General features: G+C 49.3%; 1 protein-coding gene across 1 annotated transcript; it reads left to right on the forward strand.

Annotated features, from left to right (window-relative positions):
• The first annotated feature begins 769 nt into the window (after nucleotides 1-769).
• On the forward strand, nucleotides 770-21,049 carry LOC148502519 (ly6/PLAUR domain-containing protein 3-like). The gene is made up of 5 exons (XM_088449718.1): nucleotides 770-848; nucleotides 7,739-7,876; nucleotides 13,247-13,417; nucleotides 14,414-14,560; nucleotides 20,571-21,049. Exons 1-5 carry the CDS (start codon nucleotides 770-772, stop codon nucleotides 21,047-21,049), a joined length of 1,014 nt encoding a protein of 337 aa, XP_088305844.1.
• Nucleotides 21,050-24,325: the final 3,276 nt, after the last annotated feature.

Genomic DNA, 24,325 nt, shown 5'->3' on the forward strand with positions numbered 1-24,325 from the left:
GAGCACAGAGTGACTCGGTAGCGTTGAGCATAGTTTTGTACTAGTTTTCCCCTTCTAATGTGTCTTATTCACACTGTGGATGCACTAGCGGCTTCTGCTGATTAGAATGATATGCGGCATGCCTGTATTCTGTGTGTGACTGCGGGTGTATCTGCTTGCGAAATGCTACATTACAGTCTCAGCGGCTGTGACGAGGGGGGGCACCAAATTATAACTTGCCTCCTGGCATCTGGGATGAGCTTACGCCACTGCCCCATAGTACACTATTCTGGTGAGAGCCTTTGAGAGCGTGTTTTATAACGCTCGGCTCTGCTATACGCTAGAGCAAAGTAGAAATGGATAAGTGTATTTCACTTTTATTATATGAGGAACTCTAGACACTAGATAGCATGAATATACTATAGGTCTTATGAAGTATCAGAGAGAGATCGCTGTTTATGTAGAGTAGCAACAACAACACTGAGTAACATCTATAAAACTGGATATACATACTGTACCGTGCCAATTAAGCGGATTAACAGCAGCGACTATGCTGATCTTATAGTTTAAATGGCTGGAGTAGAAATGGCTGGAGGGAAAGCTGGTGTATAATAAATAATGTTGGTGATGATGTTGTTAGGATGGGAGTTTCCTTCACCTATGACTTGTGGACTTGATCCAAACACTCCTGATAAACAACAAGACAGGAGCGACAGATCTCTCTGCACCTCTGACTGGTTGGAACCACAATAATTCTCTCTAGAGCCAGGAGTAGAGGCTGCCGCTGAGGATGAACAGGATATCTAATAAGGCATGGGGAGGATTTCCTATAACAGTCATATATGTAATCACTGCACTGGGACTAACAGGTGAGGTGTCCTCCACTTACCTAAATATATACAGATGGGAAGACGGATTTATCATGTGCCTGCAATGCAAATTACAGCCTACAGACAGTATTCATTTTCAGAAAGAAGTTGTTATTTGCTATTTAATAGGTTTATAGGAGGAAAAGACATTACTTTTCTCTACACATTTTGGGAGTCTGTGCAACTTTTAGGAACTAAAATCGAATTTCTCGCTTTCTTCCCCATTGTGCGTTAGTATGAACTTGGATTAAAGATTCATAAAGATTCATAAGGATATTGGATAAATCAATTATTTCGTCATTAGTGTCTTGTTCAGTTCTAGTGTATCAGTGTGTCATTAGTATGGTGTAGTAAGTTTTGTGTTATGTTATTGGGTGTCTGTAAGGGAGCATTACACAGAGGGCAGTGGTCCAATGCAACCCCCTCCCCCCATAAGCTGATCTAATAATGCAGCTCACACAAGTGTTAATTATCCATATCACAGTCACAAGGAAGCTTAGGGCAATGCAGTAATGTAAGATAATTTTACTTCCAATCATTGTCCTGTCCTGCATTCTCCCAGCGTTGCCCAGCATGTCTATGTGGAAGGCCTTTGAGATTGTCATAGGGATCAATGATCCCATTTCACAGCTCCGACTGAAATTAATTCTGCTCTTTTCAATACTGTTTGAATAGAATGAATTTCAGAATTTCAGCGACACGAAGGCCTGGTTCATCCCATACTTGCCAACTCTCCCTGAATGTCAGGGAGACTCCCTGAAATAGTAGCAAACTCCCTGACTCCCTAAAGAGTCTAGCAATCCCCCTGATTGCACCTTACCTCCATTATGTACATTTTACATAGAAAAAAAGAAATAAGCTATATATATATATATATTCAAATTGGATCATTAGTGTCATTTCCCTGCATTGGTTATAAGGCACAATGATGTATCAGTGTGTTTTCATCAACAAGTAGATCTTACTGAGCAACAACTGCTGCGTTGGGGCTCATTTTGATTTGGGTGTAAATCAATTTTATAACACGCCCCTCAGATGTAGCAGGACACGCCCACTTTAGCGCCGTGCACATAGGTGGTGCTTTCACAATCTCCCTGAAATGCTTTTTCAAAAGTAGGCAGGTATGGTTCATACCCTTGGAGCACACTAGGTGGCAGCAAATCCCCAAAACACGATACACACAAACACACACACACGCATTCTCGGTATGCATAAAAGTAGTTCCGTAGCTGCACAAAGTACAGTACTTTCTAAGCAGATTATTCCTCACTTGGCTGTCTCATCCCTCAATGTGGTCTCCACAGACTTCTCCAAGCTATCCTTTTTGCTAAGGCCTCCTATCTGACCCACAATGAACGCAGCGGGCCCTCTTCTAGACTTCTGTCTAACCTTTTCAAACTCCATCTTGGGCTGCACATCTTGTAGTGAGAGGGGGGTTTAATCCATTTATCCAGGGTCTGAACAGGTGGCTGATTAATGCCACCAAGCCTGTAACCACTACAATACCCAACACTGAGGTTACTTCATACAGATCATCAGTTTCAACAAAACAAAAGGCAACTAAAGCCAGTAAAGATATTTACCCATACCAGCAAGCTGAAGGGTGGTGAGACAAACTGATCAACGCTGCTGTGCACTGGGCATGTTTCGGGCAGGTGAGTGGTATAGAGTCACACCATGTTGGGGAGAATGTCACATGTGACCAGTGCTTCTGTAGCCCCCAACACAAAACATTCTTGAATTCAGGGGTGAACTGAATAATGCGGGCATGGTGCGCAGTACAGGGGTGACCACATCGGTCACCTTGCTCCCATAGACTATAGTTACCTCTCCGACGACGCTGCAGAAATCACCGGCAAAATTGCTGCTTCCATTGTGAATAGGAGACGTGGGCACTTTAAAACACCTAATGGTTTGTAGGCGAGCCCTGAACTAGAATAGAGGACAGTCACAGACTTTCTAGCTTTTAAAGCCGAACAAGGCAGGGTTTATTTTGTGCAAAGGCAGATGTGACTAATGTACTGAGAATAACAAGACGGTGGGAACACATAAATATAATGAATCATACCATACGCTCTCGTTTAATAATATGGTAGAGGTGGTTATTTAGAATATACAAGGCAAGGCTGTTGGTGGTAAATTTTGATCAAATTATGTACCATGAAGTCATCAGACAGTCAAACAGTAGCAAAGTAAAGAAAATAAAGGATTTCATCCTCACTCAGCAGATTGCGGACATGCAAATTGCTCCTCATATGTTGTAACCAATAGCAGATGAGATGGGTCAAGGAATCAAAGGGAAAAAGTGGGTTAAAATCTTTCCATGGACCTGGGAAATGCAGGATTCCGAATACACTTTATATATATATATATACACCCATATATTACATACACACCACCAAAACAGTTGTGACTCGGCGAGGCATGGATTCCGCAAGACCTCTGAAGGTGTCCTGTGGTATCTGGCACCAAGACGTTAGCACCAAGACGTTAGCAGAAGTTCCTTTAAGTCCTGTAAGCGAGGTGGGGCCTCCATGGCTCGGACTTTTTCCAGCACATCCCACAGATACTGGATGAGATTGAGATCTTGGAAATTTGGAGTCAACACCTGAACTCTTTGTCATATTCCTGAAGCCATTCCTGAACAATCTTTGCAGTGTGGCAGGGTGCATTATCCTGATGAAAGAGGCCACTGCAAACAAGGGATATCATTGCCATTAAGGGGTAGATGGTACGTGTCAAAGTAACATCCACATAAATGCCAGCTGAGCATTGCCCAGAGCGTCACACTGCCCCCGCCGGCTTGCCTTTTACCCATAGTGCATCCTGGTGCCATCTCTTCCCCAAGTAAACGATGCACATGCTTCCGGCCATCCACATGATAAAAACAGAGAGCGTGATCCATCAGACCAGGCCACCTTCTTCCATGGCTCCAAGACCCAGTTCTGATGCTCATGGTGATCATTGTAGGTGCATTCGGTGGTGGACAGTTGTCAGCATGGCAAACTCTGACCGGTCTGCGGCTTGGCAGCAAGCTAGGATGCATTGTGTGTTCGTACACCACACTGTCACAGCCAGCATCAACTTTCTGTAATTTGTGCTACAGTAGCTCTTCTGTGGGATGGGACCAGATGGACTAGCCTTTCCTCCCCACAATGAGCCTTGGGCACCCATGACACTGTCACCAGTTGTCCTTCCTTGGACCACTTTTGGTAGGTACTAAGAAGTGCATACCACAAGACCAGCCGTTTTGGAGATTCTCTGACCTAGCTGCCATGAGAATATTGCCCTGGTGAAAGTCGCTCAGATCCTTACGTTTACCCATTGTTCCTGCTTCCAACACATCAACTTCAACTGAGTGTTCACTTGCTGCCTAATATATCCCAGCTCTTGACAGGTGCCATGGTAACAAGATATTCATTATTCACTTCACACCTGTCAGTGGTTTCAACCTACTTCCCAAACCTCTCATTGGTGCTAGAGCAGTGTAGGCGTGGCCATTGGTGGAGTGTCCATCGATGGTTCCATCAGTTATTACCATCGATGGCACAAAAGCCATCTATGGTAAATCATCAATTGTTTGCACCCTTCGATGACCACTGCTGCTGGGTGCACAGTGGGCCGCCGGTCAATCAGAAATGGGGGTGGGGCTTAGCGGCCACTGGGGACTAAGTTAAGCTCCATCCCGCCTGAGGGTTGGTGTGGGTAGGAACAGGCATGGGAGGCTGAAGGGGAGATCAGAGATGCATGAAGGTACTTCGGTGGCTTGAGCCAGGACTACCTCATGTAATGATGTAAGGAGATAAAGATACGGCAGTGGATGATGGGCCCGAAGACGAGGACAGGAATAGAATGTCTTTATTAAACAGCAGGTTGGAATGGAACTGAATATAGTATACTGAATCAATGAGCAGAATCGGATTGGGACCGATGATGCTGGATTGAGAGTTGGATCGGTTTGAGACCGATGTTGATGATTTGAAGAACTTTATGGAATTGAATCTGATGTTAAAGAATTGATGAACTTCATCGGTTTGAGACCGATGTGGAAGAATTGAAGAACTAAACTGATATGAGTCCGATATTAATTAATTGATTTACTTGATTGTTTGGGACCGATGTTGATGAATTGAATAACTTAATTGATAAGAGTCCGATGTTGAAGAATTTATTAACTTGATCAGTTGGGAGCGATGTTGATGAATTGAAGGACTGGATAGGTTTGGAACAGATGTTGATGAATTGAAGGACTGGATCGGTTTGGAACAGATGTTGATGAATTGAAGGACTGGATCGGTTTGAAACAGATGATGATGAATTGCAGTACTGGATCAGTTTGGGACCGATGATGATGAGTTGCAGTACTGGGTCGGTTTGGAACTGATGAGGAGGAATTGCAGTACTGGGTCGATTTGGAACCGATGATGGAAGTGTCAGCTGGGACTGATGGTTGGAAGTATCATCTGGGACCGATGGTTGGAGATATCGGCTGGGACCAATGGTTGGAGATATCGTCTGGAACCGATGGTGGGAATATCGGCTGGGACTGATGGTTGTACAGTAGTTAGGAACAAGTCTCAGTGGATAACCCAGACTGGAGCACAGATGGAATGGAGACTTGCAACCAGACTTGATACTGGCATTACACGGACTGGAAACGTTCAGATACAGAGTACCTGGGAGCTCAGCACGGAGCTGTAACTTCAGCAGAAGCAACGTTGTACCGGTAATGGAGACCAGTCAGGAAGTGGAATTTATAGGGGTCGATCCCCAGGGATTGGATGCTGCGATCAGCTGGGCTGGGAGCAGCACTCTGAGTGGTGGATGAGAGTCAGGTGACTAAATTCAACATGGCTGCGCCCATACTAAGTTTTGGAAGGAACTCTGGGATGCTAGCATGCTGAGCAAACACACTGAGAGCACAGAGCTCGAACAGTGTGAACAGAGGGCCTGATTCAGACCCGGTCGTAAGCGCTGAGTGCTCACAACCGGGTCAATGTTTGCCCACTGGGCATGCGCACGACGGAGACGGCTCCGCCGTGTGCATGCACGAGACCCGGCTAGCGACGGATGCTCCGTCGCTCCAGGTCTCGCACCAAAGCGGGCGCCTGCCGTTTGGGGGTGGCCCCACTGACATCACCATCTATTAGAGCCAGAAGCTCTCTGGGGCTTGCGGCCACGAGACCCTACCACAAGGGTCTAGTCGCAAGCCCGATGGTCACGATGGTCTTGACCATCGCGACCATCAACCTGGCCGCTCACAATAGCTGTGGATGGTCACCCACAGCTATGCGAGCGGCCAGGAGGCCGAACAAAAAAAAAAAACGCCCTGGTTCAGAGTGAGCGCTCGTTCAGAGCGTCCGTCTCTGAATCAGGCCCAGACTTCCTAGCCAGCTGGATGCGATGTGCAGTGTAGCTGGACCTCTGCGTCATCCGGGAGTGATGTGCGGTCACAGCGCAAGCGGACCTCAGCACTAGCTGGAACAACACATAGGAGAATATGGGAAAAATTAGCCAGGATCGTGACATTGGGTCTTACTTAGCCATTGATGGCAAAAAACAATTGGCTCTCTGCCATCGATTGCAAAACCATTGGCCATCGACAGTTAAGCATCGATGGTTAAGTATTGATGGTAGATTGGCCATCCCTAGAGCAGTGTCAGAATATTAGGACTACACACTGTGATACAGTGTCCCTCTATCCTAATTATCTGATTCCTGCAGTTTCTGTTTCTGACTTAGCTCCTCATCTGACCCCTTGGTACTTCTGCAGTTGATAAGCAATGTTTGCTCCGCTAGCATTGCATCCATGTTTCCTGGTCCTGATCTGTGGTTTGCCTGACTATTCTGTACCGCACTACCAGATCTTTTCTCAGGTTTACCAACCAGTTATACTAGGTATCCGGTCAGAGGGTCGCAACCTTGCGGTGGTCCCCAGTAAATACCACTGGTGTATTAGACTACGCATCTCTGTACTGGGTAGTGCCAAACCTAGTTGGCAGAACTGAATCTATTGTATTTTTATGAATGGTGCAGTATTGTTTTTTTACTGAAGGGGTTGTATCATTTTCTATGCATACACTATTGCAAGATGCTAAGACCAACACGGGGGCCTAAATGCCTCAGTGCTGGCATGGCCACACCCCTAGAGAGTGTGAAATGCTAGACCACCCCTGGCTGCCCTTCCCTCCTACAAAAATACCACTGATTGCTGACCCACCTCCCTCTGCTGCATGCACCCAGGGAAACACTTCCCTATTTCCCATAAATCGTGATGAACGTTCCAAAGGTGGTATCAGGACAACTGAGAGTCACTGTAATACCATCATTACACTATACCAGAGGTTCCCAAACTTTTTGAACCACGGCGCCCTAGAGTATTATTCCTGGACAGGCTTACACACACCACAACTCATACTGATCAAATATCCCAGTACCGATCTGGGTTACCTGACTGAAGACAGTGTGGTGGCCTTAACCCCTTTGGCTCAGTATGGGTCAGAGGACAGAGATGGCCTCAGTAGCAGCAGACTAGGACAGGACCCAGTATGAGGTCATCTCCTCCAGCAGTAGCCACACTCACACTCACTCAGGTAAGTACCGTGGAACATACAGTCATCCTGAATGTAATGGAGGTGGTATTAGCTTAGGCGATGAAACCAGCTGCCACATTCTAAATTGAAAACGATCATGGAATGTCTCTGCGATCAGCCATTGTAGGATCACACAAGTGGGCCGCTGTCCCAGCAGGTACAGACTAGCTCTGCAGAGTATCTATTCAGGCCTCTCTAGAATCAATCCCTGAACTTCTCCCAGTACATTTCTAAGCATGGATGGATGTTTGGGCATCTCACCAGCATCACTATAACCTGTATACTGTTTATCTGCAGGTGTCCACTCTCAGGGCATTGAATGTTACACTTGCACAGATCAAGGTGAAGGAGGCTGCTTACCAGAACACGCTGTGAATGTTTCCTGCTCCCTGGAGTACAATGTGTGTGTCGAGGCCATTACAGCAATCAAGACAGGTATGTACCGTATGTAATGTAACGTAAGGGTTGCCCGCCTGGGTACCACCTGGAGCATCTCCTGATACGCACTTGCTGTGTACAGTTTAGTGGTCTCAGTGGGCATATTTTTTAATATTTTACATAGACCCAACAGTTTCATTTTGTCTGGGGCAGAGCAGATTTTGGAATTAGAGGGGGGTTGCATTTTGGGAATGTGGGCTTCCAATACATGGTGGGGTCTTGGACAGGGGCGTAACCAGAGGTATGGGGGCCCATAGCAAAATTTCCATGGGACTCCCATAGGTCTACCTATACAGTGTCCCTGTAGTTGTGCTTATTATACAATACCCCCTGTAGTTGTGCCCATTATGCAATGCCCCTGTATTAGAGCTCCTTATGTAGTGCCCCCAGTAGTGACCATTATGCAGTGCCCCCAGTCAGGGGCGGAACTACTGTGGTGCAGCTGGTGCCCTGCACTGGGGCCCGCCGCAATATAGGGGTCCACAAAGCCTGTATGGCAGGTGCAGTGCAGCTGCTTGCCGGGCAGTTATCAAGGCTGTGACTGACCCGGCCGGCACCTCTATAGTTACGACACTGGTCTTGGAGCATCAGAATGTAGTTAGAGCAGCTCTGAGACATCGAATAAAGTATAGAGAATTACAAACCAAGGGCCTAATACCACAGTGCACACTAGTGCACTGCTGAACTCAGATTCCTGACGTTCGGGAATCTGCGCAGGTGACAGACCCATTCTGCGCATGTGCTAAATGGGTCTGCGAGCCCGAACGAAAACTGGCAGCAGACTGTCAGCTCCTTATGCAGTGCCCCCAGTAGTGACCATTATGCAGTGCCCCCAGTCAGGGGCGGAACTACCGTGGTGCAGCTGGTGCCCTGCACCGGGGCCTGCCGCAATATAGGGGTCCACAAAGCCTGTATGGCAGGTGCAGTGCAGCAGCTTGCCAGGCAGTCATCAAGGCTGTGACTGACCCGGCCGGCAGCTACACGCAGGGGACCGAAGCACAGTGCAGTCAGGCTCAGCCTCTCCCCCTCTCTGTCACCCACTGCTTCTCCCTGTTACCTCTCTCTGTCACCCACTGCTTCTCCCTGTAACCCACGGCCTGTCACCTCACCCTATCACCCTCTCCCTGTCACCCACTGCCTCTTTCCTCTCCCTGTCACCCACTGCTTCTCCCTGTCACCCATGGCCTGTCACCTCTCCCTATGACCCTCTCCCTGTCACCCACTGCCTGTTATCTCTCCCTGTCAGCCACTGCTTCTCCCTGTCACCCATGGCCTGTCTCATCTCCCTATGACCCTCTCCCTATCACCCACTGCCTGTTATCTCTCCCTGTCACCCACTGCTTCTCACTGTCACCCATGGCCTGTCTCATCTCCCTATGACCCTCTCCCTGTCACCCACTGCCTGTTATCTCGCCCTCTCACCCTCTCCTTGTCACTTTTTTGCCTCTCTTTGTCTACCTCTTGACTGTCCGGTCACCCTCTACCTCTTTCTGTGACCCACTGCACTTTGAGCTTGGAGTAGGACGGAGGAAGGGGGCTCAAAGCAAATCTTTGCACCTGGGACCACCACTTACAAGTTCCGCCACTGCCCCCAGTAATGCCCCTAATAGTGGCTCTTATGTTGTGCCCCCAAGAAATGCCCCTAATGCAGTGCCCCCAGTAATGCCCCTTATGCTGTGCCCTCAGTAATGCCCCTAGTACTGCCCCTTATGCTGTGGCCCCCCTCCCCTGTGCAGCACTTACCTGTCCACGCTTCTGTCCATGCCGTCAGCTCCCCGCATCTGACTAGATCCACCAGCAGGCGCAGGCTCTAATCGCTGGTGACGAGGGTGACATCATGACTGCATCACAGGGAATGCTGGCCTCTGAAGCGATCAGAGGTGTCTTTAGTCTCTGATCGCTTCAGAGACCAGCGTTCCCAGTTGCACCAGCAACTTGGCTGGCCATGGTACAGAGGGTGCATGGGGACGCTGGGTTGGTGGGCCCCTAAGTCGCCGGGCCCCATAGCAAGCGCCCCCCTTGCACCCTCTATAGTTACGACACTGGTCTTGGAGCATCAGAATGTAGTTAGAGCAGCTCTGAGACATCGAATAAAGTATAGAGAATTACAAGCCAAGGGCCTAATACCACAGTGCACACTAGTGCACTGCTGAACACAGATTCCTGACGTTCGGGAATCTGCGCAGGTGACAGACCCATTCTGCGCATGTGCTAAATGGGTCTGCGATCCCGAACGTAAACTGGCAGCAGACTGTCAGCTCCTTATGCAGTGCCCCCAGTAGTGACCATTATGCAGTGCCCCCAGGCAGGGGCGGAACTACCGTGGTGCAGCTGGTGCCCTGCACCGGGGCACGCCGCAATATAGGGGTCCACAAAGCCTGTATGGCAGGTGCAGTGCAGCTGCTTGCCAGGCAGTCATCAAGGCTGTGACTGACCCGGCCGGCAGCTACACGCAGGGGACCGGAGCACAGTGCAGTCAGGCTCAGCCTCTCCCCCTCTCTGTCACCCACTGCTTGTCCCTGTTACCTCTCCCTGTCACCCACTGCTTCTCCCTGTAACCCACGGCCTGTCATCTCACCCTATCACCCTCTCCCTGTCACCCACTGCCTCTTCCCTCTCCCTGTCACCCACTGCTTCTCCCTGTCACCCATGGCCTGTCACCTCTCCCTATGACCCTCTCCCTGTCACCCACGGCCTGTCACCTCTCCCTATCACCCACTGCCTGTTATCTCTCCCTGTCACCCACTGCCTGTTATCTCTCCCTGTCACCCACTGCTTCTCCCCGTCACCCATGGCCTGTCTCATCTCCCTATGACCCTCGCCCTGTCACCCACTGCCTGTTATCTCGCCCTGTCACCCTCTCCTTGTCACGTTTTTGCCTCTCTTTGTCTACCTCTTGACTGTCCGGTCACCCTTTACCTCTTTCTGTGACCCACTGCACTTTGAGCTCGGAGTAGGACGGAGGAGGGGGGCTCAAAGCAAATCTTTGCACCTGGGACCACCACTCACAAGTTCCGCCACTGCCCCCAGTAATGCCCCTAATAGTGGCCCTTATGTTGTGCCCCCAAGAAATGCCCCTAATGCAGTGCACCCAGTAATGCCTCTTATGCTGTGCCCTCAGTAATGCCCCTAGTACTGCCCCTTATGCTGTGGCCCCCCTCCCCTGTGCAGCACTTACCTGTCCACGCTTCTGTCCATGCCGTCAGCTCCCCGCATCTGACTAGATCCACCAGCAGGCGCAGGCTCTAATCGCTGGTGACGAGGGTGACATCATGACTGCATCACAGGGAGCGCTGGCCTCTGAAGCGATCAGAGGTGTCTTTAGTCTCTGATCGCTTCAGAGACCAGCGTTCCCAGTTGCACCAGCAACTTGGCTGGCCATGGTACAGAGGGTGCATGGGGACGCTGGGTTGGTGGGCCCCTAAGTCACCGGGCCCCATAGCAAGCGCACCCCCTGCATCCTCTATAGTTACGACACTGGTCTTGGAGCATCAGAATGTAGTTAGAGCAGCTCTGAGACATCGAATAAAGTATAGAGAATTACAAGCCAAGGGCCTAATTCCGCAGCGCACACTAGTGCACTGCTGAACTCAGATTCCTGACGTCCGGGAATCTGCGCAGGCGACAGACCCATTCTGCGCATGTGCTAAATGGGTCTGCGAGCCCGAACGTAAACTGGCAGCAGACTGTCAGTGATTGACAGTCTGCTGCCATTTGGGGGTGGGGAGGGGGCGGCGATGCCCTCCGTTTCCTGAAATGGAGACGTGTTGCCGCCATTGTGGGGGAGGGAAGAAGCCAGGATCTCCATTGGCTGACGGAGATTTCCTGGCCTCTTCCTCTAAACTGCGGCGGCCGGCTGCGGGTCCCCATGGGTCACTGCAGCCGGCCGATGGTACGTGGATTATCCGATGCTGCATTGTACAACGCAGCTCGGATAAGTAATACACAGGAGGCGTGATGCTGCATTACCATATCTGCAAGGGTCTCAATTGCAAAGCTGCCTGCGTGCCCTGACCAAGAGGGCAGGTGGGCAGAGTAAGAATCCGTCCTAGGTAATCCGGCCAGTGGACAATAGGAGGGAAAAGCACAGTGCTTTGGGCCACTCAGGCCATACAGAGAAAAAGTCCGTATATAGCTTGAAAACAATCCCCAACGAGTATCCTTTACCCGGACACAGAAGGTCACCTCAGCACGATGTAGAGCTTGGAATAGACAGCAAATAAATTCTTCAACGCGTTTCTCCGTATTAATCGACTTTCTCAAGAAGCCGAGGATTCCGTAGATGATCTGATGCTGCATCCATGGACGCAGTTCAGATCAGTAATGCATGCAGCAGCCTCCTGCTGCATTACCATAATAATGCTATCACAGCTGCTATCACGTAACGAGGTATTTGAAGGCCCCATAGCAAAAGTGTGTAAGGGCCCCTATGTACCACCTAATGGTGAAAAATTTATATAACACATGTAACTTTGACAAGGAAGATGGGCCCCCCTCAGCTCTGGGCCCCATAGCAGCTGCACCCCATTCACCTATGGTAGGTATGCCCATGATAGCATCTCCATCTGAGACTGAATCACCCCCTCAGTCTGTAAAGTTACATTTAGGAGCTGATTGGTTGGTACTTTATCTCCATCCACCTTATCTCTCTCCAAGGTTTAATACAATAGACCCCATAATGATGAAAAGTTGGGGTTGGGGAGGGCTGTCACTTGAGAAGCAAGGACAGCACACATCCCCAATGTGACATGACCTGGCTCTGGTCTCATGTACAGCCTAGACATCGGGAAGCCGGAACTGACCTTTTACAGTGCAGTAAATTGATACAGAGACTGTACTCCATGGTGCCATATAGACACTGGCATTACTAGGGGGGTGCGGGCTGCACCGGGTGACACCATCCGAGGGGGTAACAGCAAAATAGCAGAGCTACTCTGCTATTTTGGTGTCGCCCCGTCGGATGGTGTTACCGTGAAGCCAGGATACGGAGAGAGGCAGGGGAGAGACTGTGGGCTGCAGGAACGCTGGGGAAGCCCACCATGTGCCGAGAATGGGAGGTGGTAACACCCCCAAGATCAGCACACAAGGGGGCGTGGCTTCACAAGTCGCGATCACGCCTCCTTTCAGCAAATCCACGCCCCGTTTGAGAGCGTGCACCTACGGCGCGCAGATCAACTCAGTCCAGCCGCACCGGGTATCACCAAGGTAAGTGACGCCTCTGCATACAGCGGGCATGACATAGGCATCATAGCTCTAGTACTTCCTTACTGAAGGTAAAATATCTACTGCCCTCAGATTGAGCGGAAATAGCTGACCTGAATGTATTTATGTCAGTATACTATAAATAAACGTGTTGTCATCCTATAGGTCACGACAACCTCATTTTCCTGAAGAAAGGCTGTGGATTTGGTGACTCGATGTGGCTGGACAAAACCATTTTATTCCACGGGATCTTCATATTCATCCAGCTTAATCAGTGCAACAGCAGCTTGTGTAACACGGACATGGATCTGCAGAACTATGAGCTTGCCCCTGATGGTAATCATTGTCATGTAATGTATACTTTCTGCACTACCAGCAATGGGCCTGCTTCAGAGCTGGGCGCCGTCCGCTGGGCGTCTCTGTACAAATCCCGGCGGCTGCTGCATTAGCATAAAGACTCTGCGGGGAAAAGATGCAGCCACGGCTGATTAGCGTTCACCTCTGACTCAGGACCAATAAGAGCAAACCTTAATACAGTGTCACCACAAGTCATCATTATGGTCCCTTAATAAGATTTTCTTCAAGACCACCACACAGAATGTTAAAGGAAGAAAAAACTAATAGTTCCACTTACCATGCCAAAATACTTTTGGTGTCTGATAAATCAGTGCCAGTGTCGTGGAGGCACCGCCGGAAGTAACATATCGCATTGCGTTCCCCCTGGGATTACCAGCCATACTTGCCCACTTCACCAAAATTTAAGAGAGGCTTGTGAATTTGGGGAAGCTCTCCATGCACCCAGGAGAGCAGAGATCCCACCGGTATGCCATCAACTTCCCCAGTGTCAGGCATGGGGTATCAATAGTGTGTGCAAGGGGCTATAGGGCCCAGGGGTTTAGGGGGCCCTGGACCTGGGTTATATAGTTGCATATCAATTTTACAGATTTGCCTGCTAAGCAATTGGGTCTGACCCATCACCCACCTTAAATGGGGAGACATTCCATTTTCGGTGATCGCAGGATGGCTGCTTTGCGCAGCAGCTGACCCGCAACTGTAGCAATACAGAACTACTACGGTACTTTAGTATATCAGTCCAACTCCAAACACATGGTGAGTTGGATGCTTAATTATCCGAAGGCCAATCAATAATGAATAGACCCAGGGTGAGTTGGAAATTCTTGTTGTTGTTACATAAAGACTTGTTTTGAACATTTAGAGAAGGTTCCTGTGTCATACATCCATTTGTCTGACAAACCTGTTTTAATGCTTGTACTGTGTTCTTGGCACTGTGTCCCATTAATTATGCTATTATTCTACATTTGTGTGCTGCAGATAACATAACTAATTTGCCTAATGAAGAGCAATGCTACAGCTGTATTGGAAAAACCGGTGTGGACTGTTCGCCATCCAATCCTCCTGTCGTGACCTGCTACAACTCCTACAGGCATTGCTTCGATGGAAATGTCACAGTATCCATTGGTAAATAACTATGTATCTACTCTGCAGGAGACCAACACATTGCAATGTCACATATATGATCTACTGGGATTGTGACTGGTGGCCGTAACATAACTACATCCCGATTTACCAGTAGGCAGAATTTGAGGAGGGGGGATGCGGGTCCTGTCCAAGGTCCATTATAGCCCTACTGAAGCCCTGAATTACATCTCCCTCCTGCCAGCATAAACAATGTTCATTTATTTCAATTACTTTTAGAGTTCATGTATTTCTTCTATATAGATGTTACTAGGAAATAACCAATGATTGAGTCATTGTAAAAGTATACCAGACACCTATACGCGCTGGGGCCATTGAACCTAAATTATATGCACGGAGGTAAATACGTATATTCATCCAGATGCTGAGTTATGCATATCTTTGCGGTCTGACCGCTCCCATCTATCGGACTCCTGGGTCATAATTCCGGAAGTCAGTACTTCGCCGGGACAGCTCTTCATCAGAAGAGTTGTCTCAGGAGGTAAGGAATCATATATATTGGCGTTTATAAACACCGGTATGCAGGGCTGGACTGGGACTAAATATAGGCCCTGGCATGTAAAGCACACAGGCCCACCTCACGTCAGCACCTGGCTCCTAGCATAGACTCCTCCCCTTGCTATTCCTGACTCCTCCTCCACCTTAGTCTATGCTATTACAAATATAATTAATATTAGAACATAAAAGTATACATCATTCTCTGTATTAAAATACACACAACAGGTGACATCATGCAGGGGATTCATACATGTGACATAGGGCTCTATTTACTACAATCCGCATTGGTAATGCAGATTGTAGTGTGATATTACCGACTGAATTCGCATTGTGAATTCAGGCAATATCACAGGGATTTACTACAAATCCCTTGCAGGGACAGAGCTTGCGAGAAAGCTCTGTCCCTGCGAATCCCCTTCGGAGCCTTATCACGGTATTTTCGCAAAAAATACTGTGATTAATTGCCTGCACATGCGCCGACCGACCACCGCTGCTACCCCCCCCACCGGTGCTAAGCCCCGCCCCCGGCACTAAGCCCCACCCCCCGTGATTGCAGCCCCCCGCGACCCCCCCCTCCCCCCCCGCGACCCCCCTCTCCCCCTTACTTACACTTACCTGCATGCTCCAGGCCTCCGGTGATGTTCTCCCATACTGCACTGGGGCCCGATCACCTGATGACCGGGCTGCAGTGCACTGTGGGAGACCAGCTGACCAGAGGGGAGACATCACCGGAGGCCCGATCACCGGTCCCTGGAGTCAGGTAAGTAATTTTTATTTTATTTTTTTTTTACAGTAATCAGCTTGCGGTCTGTTTAGACCACACAGCTGATTACTGGGACCGACTCCCGGCTCTGCTCTCCCCGTTAGAGCAGGGCAGGCGTTATTATCACAGGGCTTTCCCCGATATTTTTTTCACATTTATTTTTAGTAACTCTGGTCGGATCACATTTCCCATCACAGTTATGGGAAATGCGATTTGCTTTACTAAAAATAAGTGATACTTAGGGATTGGAGTAGAATTTTATGAATTCTACTCCAATTGCCCTATAGTAACTATAGGTGATACTAAAATAATGTGAAAAGGGTGTGAAAACACCCTTTTTCACTTTATTTTAGTAAAAATAATGTTAATAAATAGAGCCCAAAGTCAGACATTTGGTTGGTTGTTTTAGGTAAAGCTGGCACTACATTGGGGTAGGTCACACACAAATAAAAGGGAAGGCATTTTCCCAATTGACCAAGTCCTAGCTTAGTAGTTGTAGAGGATTAGATAGGGATCACTCTAGGAGTCGGATTCTTGCGGGGGTTTGGTTTCTATATACTGTAAGTCCCTCCTGCGTTGATTCAGGCGCCATTCCACACTGAGGACCTCATTCAGAGGCGGTCACTCGGGAGCGATCGGTCGCACCCAAAGTGACCGAGAATATGCAAAACGAGCGCTCAGTTGCAAAGCACATCGTAAGCGCGGAAACACCCACAACAATGAAAGCACACCTCCTATCTCTAAGGCCTAATTCAGAGTCGGTCGCAGGCAGCAACCTACGTCAGCACGATTAACACCTGTTACATTGTTAATTGCCTACAAACATCGGTTGAGGCAGTAACCATCGCCAGCACTCGCAATGCTTAAGGTAGAACCTGGGCTACACTTAGCTCTGCGAGCAGTAGTGTCGTTATTGCAAAGAGATGACGTATGTGATGACTCGCTCAGTAATATATGCACGCCCTTTTAAGGTCAACCACGCCTGCGTGCGCACCACCACACCCCCGTTCACAAACACCTTCCCCTGTAACCACCCACAAACGGCACGAAATGTCAATCACAGCTACGACCTCGTAGTGACTAGCGAGCAAGAGGATTGCGGTCGGGAAGACAGGCTTGTGCACGCGCACTGCCAGGTACACGCATGCGCAGTTGAAAAAAAACATCGCTCGCTACGTCCAATCGCTCCGTGCGACCGCCTCTGAATGAGGTCCTGAGGCTCTGATTCAGAACCGGATGCTCTGACAGAGCGCTCGCTCTGAATCAGGGCCGTCCTTCTTGATTTTTAGAGCGGCCTCCTGGCCGCTCGTATAGCTGTGGGTGACCACCCACAGCTATAGCCAGCGGCCAGGAAGATGGTCGCGATGGTCAAAACCATTGTGACCATCGGGCTTGTGACGAGAACCTTGTGGTAGGGTCTCGTTGCCGCAAGCCCTGGAGTGCTTTCGGCTCAAACAGAGCCGAAAGCACTCTCACTGACATCACTTGTGATGTCAGTGGGGCCGGCCCCAGACGGTAGGCGTTCCCATGGGAACGCCTCCGTCTGGGCAGCCACGCCCACCAAAGGGGGTGTGCTGTCACTCAACATCGACAGTACTCCCCCTTTGGTACGAGACCCAGAGCGAAGGTTTGCCCGTCGCTATCCGGGTCTCGCGCATGTGCACGACGGAGCCTGCTCCGTCGTGCGCATGCGCACTGGGCCACCATCGACCCGCTTGCAAGCGCTCACGCTCGCGAGCGGGTCTGAATCAGGCTCTGACTTCAGTCTGTGCTAACATATCCAGAGGCTGCTGTGCTGTGTCCACTCCAGTCCCTGTGTCCAGTGGCTGCTGCTGTGTCCATCTACTCCCTGTTTTCAGTGTCGCTGTGCTGCTGTGTCCATTCTCTCCACCTCCAGTGGCTGCTGCTGCTGTGCTGTGTCCACTCCAGTCCCCGTAGTGTTAAACACTGTTAATATTGGCCAAGCTAGATTTACAGTACATGCATACAGCAAATCATTGTTTATTATTTTTATAGTGCAGGAATTATTATAGTATTACTTGTCTGTCACACAGTGGTGCTGCACTGTGACTCTGCAGTCCATGCCCCACTGCGATATAAGCACTGTGACTCTGCAGTCCATGCCCCACTGCGATATAAGCACTGTGACTCTGCAGTCCATGCCCCACTGCGATATAAGCACTGTGACTCTGCAGTCCATGCCCCACTGCGATATAAGCACTGTGACTCTGCAGTCCATGCCCCACTGCGATATAAGCACTGTGACTCTGCAGTCCATGCCCCACTGCGATATAAGCACTGTGACTCTGCAGTCCATGCCCCACTGCGATATAAGCAGTGTGACTCCGCAGTCCATACCCCACTGCAATATAAGCAGTGAATCCTCAGTCCATACCCCACTGCGATATAAGCAGTGTGACTCTGCAGTCCATGCCCCACTGCGATATAAGCAGTGTGACTCCGCAGTCCATACCCCACTGCAATATAAGCAGTGAATCCGCAGTCCATACCACACTGCGATATAAGCAGTGTGACTCTGCAGTCCATGCCCCACTGCGATATAAGCAGTGTGACTCCGCAGTCCATACCCCACTGCAATATAAGCAGTGAATCCGCAGTCCATACCCCACTGAGATATAACTGTTGTCTCTTAAGGACTGTGGCTGCATGCCGGTGTGCAAGCTGTAATCAGCTGGTGGCCTGGCACCAAATCCACACTGCTGCCACCCGGGCCCCCCACTCAGCAGCACTTGCCGGAATGGCCCATCTGCCCAACGGCCCTTCTGGCATTTGCCAAAACTGCCATATGGCCCCGAACGGTATGCATGTGATCGGGGGGATGTTTCGCATTGTATATTTGATACTTGATACATCCCACCCTATGGCCGGGATGTACTAAAGGAAAAATGCGTTAAAAACCCTGTTTTCGGGGTTTTTACTGCATTTCCATATGTACTGAGCTCCAGACGCCCTTTTGTCGGCGCAGAGGGTAACGCTAGAAAAACCTGGCATTACCCTATAAAAGCCTATGGGCTTCTTACCACACCCCGCACCCAAAGCCCAGCACTGGACCCCACTCACCTACTCTCCATGGTTGCTGTGCCGTGCTTCCGCTGGATCCTCTGCCTCCTCCTCCTCCTAATTTTCTTCCGGGACCCCCTCACCCGGCGTCGGCTGCTTTGCAAAGGGCAGCTCTGATCGCAAGAGCTGTCCTTTGCGATTCTAATCGTATATGTTAGTACATATGCGTTTAGTAAGGTTGCGGTGACTGGCGGAATGGTCACCGCAACCTTGGTACATCCCGGCCCATATGTGATGACTTTGGGTCTGATTCAGAGGCGGATGAGGTGTCAATCTTTGCCCAGTTGAGCAATTATAGTCCGTTGTGCTCATAGATACACACTTTAGATGATTGCGCCAACAATATAGCTGAATATTAGATGCTCTGTGTCCAAATTACTTAATAAGCAGATTGATGTAGAAATTTTACAAAGTATATTACCGCATTACCCCCTCAAAGAGGAGGACAGGAGGAATAACTAACCCAAAATGGTAGTCCGGCGTAAGGTATATTATCTAATATGATCCCGATGATTCACAGAGTGGTAAGCTGCTCCATGGGTTAGTCAGCGGTAACAACGGGTCCATGTAGTGACCAGCTGCTCTAAGATCTGCAAGTGTATGTGCCGCGTGTGGTCAGCTGCAAGGTCCGTGCTGACCCAGGACCAGATTAGATGATTACAGACGATTTAGACAAATTCACTGAGCGGGAGGCAATCGGGAAGCCGACTGCCTAAATACCGGCAGCCGGATTCCCGACTGTCATTTCCCGGCAAGGGTGAAATGCCGGGCGTCTAGATGTAGACGCCCAAATTTCCCCGACGCCGGGCACCGCGAGCGGACAGCCGCGGGGGGGAGGGTTAGGTTTAGGGCTCCCGGGGGGGACTTAGGGTTAGGCACCCCCCAGGAGGGTTAGGGTTAGGCTAGGGGGGGGACGGTTAGGGTTAGGCACCCCCGGGGGGGACTTAGGGTTAGGCACCCCCCCAGGGGACAGGTTTAGGCAGCGGGGAAGGGGGTGGTTAGGGTTAGGCACTTAGAGGGGGGATTAGGGTTAGGCACTTGGGGGGGAAGTTAGGGTTAGACACCCCTAAGGAGGGTTAGGGTTAGGGGGGTTAGGTTAGAGGATACTTACCTATCCACGATCGGGATTTCCAGCGCTGTCGGGCTTCCGCTGCTTCGAACTCTGCTACTGTCGGGCTGCCGCTGACGGGAATCGAATTCCCACTGAGCGGACCCTAAAGCTGCATACACACACAACGATTTTGTTACCAACGATTTTATGAACGATTTTCTGTCAGATTATCTGTAAGATTTTTTAAAGTGTAATGAACGATTTTTGAACTACAAACGATTTTTGTAACTTCCCTTAATGAAAATCGTTCAGTTGGTCAGTCAGAATGAACTACAAACTGCAAACTACAAATGGGAACGCGCAGGAACGATAATCGTTCATCGTTATAACTCAGAAACTGAACGATTTTTTCAATGATTGAACGATAACGACATCGTTATAGTTAAATCGGTCAAAAAATCGTTACATGTGTATGCACCTTTAGGCTTAGAGGATAACCTCAGCTGCCTCACCTTTCCATGAATGCCTGAAGTGCCCTGCTTAACTTTTATTTTCCTTACATCCCGGCAATAACAGAACTTTTTTATTTTTCTGCTAAGGAAATGACACAACGGTCACGCCCATCAAGAGCTGCTCCTTAAGATACCACTGCGCTGTGAAGACTGTAACCTACGGAAGTGCAACCTATGAAATCAGAGGAGCCTGCTGCTCAGGGGAACTCTGCAACCAGGACCTCTCCGACCAGATCCAGGTTGGAGAAATACCATTCTTAATGCTCCTCAACGATAACAACGAGGACGTGATTGAGGCAGAAGCTCAGCCTCCATGGATAATCCCGACCACCGCGCACACATCCACAGATGGCACACTGGGGAGCGATGGAGGTGTGGGACCTGTCCTTAACAGTGCTGTGGCCACTTATACCTCATATACTCTATACACTTCATACAATTCCAGTCAGGCTTATTCTGACCAACCTCTCAACATGGCTGCCAGACTGACCTACTCACCTTGGGCTATGGTAGTTTTAGTCCTGCTTTTAGGATCGTCTACCACCACCTCCTGCTTCTGCCAATGACTGGGTTTTTTACTACTGCTTTTGCGTTTCCACATAAAAGATAATATTTTATTAAGACTCTCAATTAACAGATTGTTGTGCTTTAAAATTACTAATTTCAATTAGAGGTTTACACTCTGGTATTTGGCCTGTGTCCGCTGATGTTTCACTTATTGTCTTATGTTTGGTGACTGTCCTGTTTCCGGTGCCAGTACTATTGGGTGTGCTTCATGTACCAGAATGCATAGTAGCCTTAAGCTGGCCACACACTAGACCAACTTACATCCAACCATCCAACTAGTTGATTGGTTGGAATGAAAATCTGGTAAGGTATGAAAGCAAATGACAATCAGCAATTTGCTCCCAAACGCCGGAAAATGGACAAAAACAGTTGTTTGAACAAATTGTTTGGATCAACCATTTAACAAACTTGTCTGACCGACCAATTTCATCTGTTTTCTGGCATTTAGGAGCAAATTGCTGATCATCATTTACTCCAATACATAGCGTTCCCGCTAGGCTGTTTTAGCGGGGCGCGGCGCCCTGCCCTCTTTCTGGAAGGCAAAAAGCGCCCTACCCTCCAGAAGGAGGGCAAAAAGCGCCCTGCCCTAACAGCCTGCGGGAACTGTCTTCACCCGCGGGTCGCAGTGTCCCGCGGGTGAAGAAATGTGCGGTGACCCGGTCACCGCCGGAGAATAGACGCCGGGCGCATGCACCCGGCATCTATTCTCCCTGTCTGCAGGGCTTGAGGGCTGCCCGGCGTGTCCGTAAGTGCCGGGCACGCCACCAAGAGTGACGAAAAGGGGACGCGTCTTATAGACACGCCCTCTTTTCGATGACCATGCCCCCTTCTCGGTCGCGTGCGCACGAACGTGCCCTCTCTAACTCCGGTGCCCTGCCTCGCGCCAGAGCTAGAATGAACACTACATACGTTACCAGATTTTCATTCAAACCAGCCAACTAGTTGGATGGTTGGATGAAAGTTGGTCTAGTGTGTGGCCAGCTTTAGTCCTATTCTGTATAGAACAGAATGATAGCTCTTAGGGGTCTATTTATCAGATAACAAAAACATCAGTTTTCTGAGGATTCCTACAAACATTACGGATCCCCTGAATGTATGAAGCATAGTTGACAACTTTTTGGCTGCCTACCTACGGAAGTAGGCAGCCAGGTCGGCCCTGCAGGGGGTGGAGGTGGGCGGGGATGGGTGTGGTTCGGTGGAGGTAGGCGGGTCCAGAGCATGACAAAGCAATCGGAATTTTAGCTCCTCCCCTGCTGGGCAGTGATGAGATTACCGGCATTGTAGAGTGGGGGGGCGGAGCTACGATGATGCAATTCAACGCGAATCACATCAGCAGCCACCAGTGCCTCCCACTTCACTGGGGAAGTGGGAGGACGCGGCCGGGTTGCCCCAGAGCCAGGGAGACTTGTCCACCCGATTTTCGGGAGCCTCCCAGCCATTCCGGAAGGGCAAGCAAGTATGGTATAGCATATATCTCAGATAGCGGCTGCACTTTCTCCATTTTAAACAGCAGCCGCAGCCCCCCATATGCAAACTATGCCGGAGCTTCGCCCCGTTAGGATAACGCCATCTCCAGGTGGCATTACCCTATAGTAGCCAACGGGCTACTAATTCACAAAATTCTTCCGAGAGGGAGCCTCTAGCTCCATAGCCACCCCTCCCCCCCATCTCGGGACGCATGCGCCAGCTAATAGCCGGGCATGTGCAGTGTGCGCCGGAGACCTGAACCATTGCAGCCCGTCTCCTAGCAAGAGTATTTTAGTAAATTTGCGTGAAGACCTTCATCTTCAATTTGTGAATTTGGGCAAAATATATTTATCACATCTGCATTAAAAATGCGTATTGTGATAAATATGCCCCTTAGAGACAGGAATAAATATACATTACACTAGCTAACAGCTAGCATCAAATATACACATTAAAATAAACTGACCGATTGCACAGAGATTCTGATAATGTCCATGACATTGAGGGGTCTGGGCAAAATGTGCCAACAAACAGGAGCAACATGGGTGCTACTATAAAGAGAGAGGCAGCAGTGTTTGCTGCAGGTACACAACAGGCATTTCATCGCCCATAGCGCTAGCACTCGCCAGTGGTAAGATACACCAGGCTCTGCCTCGGATAATCACCAGGTGTCTAAACCACAATCTGGCCTCATTATTCATTTCCTGCAGTTTGCAGTTGTGGCATGTTGTATGCCAGAGGCGGGCACCATGTGGCATTCCAGCTGCTGCAAAACTAGCTGCAGTTACACATGATGCCATGTGTGGCTCCACAGCAGCTGGAGTGTCACACGTTGCCTAGCAAAGGCGCAGTATGGCACCCTGCATGAAACAGATTATGAAGAGTCTAGTGAAAGAAAGACTGTCTGACAAAAGTTGGACCTGCAGAAGCAACAGGAGGTCTCACTACCCTGCACGAGGAACATCCCTCCTATGAGGAGGAGGTGAGGTTCTGTCAGAGGAGCTTTTGATACGTGCTGAGGGACATAACAGAAATCGGCCTCCACCACAGCAACAGGCTGGTGAGTATTGCTTTGCTTTTACCCAAACATGTATGTAAAGTACTGTATGTATGTACATAGGTTTATTGCTGCTGGGGGTAGGGTTAGGTTAAGGCTGTGGGGAGGGTTTGGGGTAGGGTTAGGGTAGTTATCGCGTCAGGATTCTTAGCGCTGGCACCTAGTACCCAACTCTCTTGGCATATGCGCATTGCAACTTCAAAAAAATCGCTTTATTTGCGAAAACATCGTCATCGCGCAAAACTTTGAATCAGGGCCAGTGTGTTATTGTGGACATTACAGTAAGGGGTTAGGGTCACCATTAGAGTTAAGATTATGGCTAGACTTACCTAAAAAAAACTCAACGATGATAAGGTACCAGCCAACCAGCTCCTAACTGCCATTTTTCAAAAACAGCCTGTGACATGGCAGTTAGGAGCTGATTGGCTGGTACCTTATCACCGTTCACTTTATCTCCTAACACAGCTTAGTAAATAGACCCCTTAGTATTGACATTCTGACCCTGTGGACATTTTGCATGTCTACATGTTCAATGTTGACATAGCGACCATGTCGGCATTCTCAAGTTGACGTGATGACATGATGAATATCGACCCATCACTCCGAACCCTTCAGCGATAACTATTATCATCTTGAAATGATTGGATTAATGCCCCATGTATCAATCATCAAGTTCCCCAGTCACAGATCCCCCAGCGGCGACTCACAGATCTAAACGCAGATGAGGATGAAGCTGTTGAATTTAAAAAAA

The sequence above is a fragment of the Taudactylus pleione genome, unplaced genomic scaffold, assembly GCF_031769625.1.
Source record: "Taudactylus pleione unplaced genomic scaffold, aTauple2 ptg000494l, whole genome shotgun sequence".
In the NCBI taxonomy this organism is placed as follows: Eukaryota; Metazoa; Chordata; class Amphibia; order Anura; family Myobatrachidae; genus Taudactylus; species Taudactylus pleione.

Coding starts and splice junctions, on each gene's coding strand:
- LOC148502519 (XM_088449718.1), top strand. CDS start 770: ATGAACAGGATATCTAATAAGGCATGGGGAGGATTTCCTATAACAGTC. Junction 849..7,738: donor CACTGCACTGGGACTAACAG/GTGAGGTGTCCT, acceptor GTTTATCTGCAG/GTGTCCACTCTCAGGGCATT. Junction 7,877..13,246: donor CATTACAGCAATCAAGACAG/GTATGTACCGTA, acceptor GTCATCCTATAG/GTCACGACAACCTCATTTTC.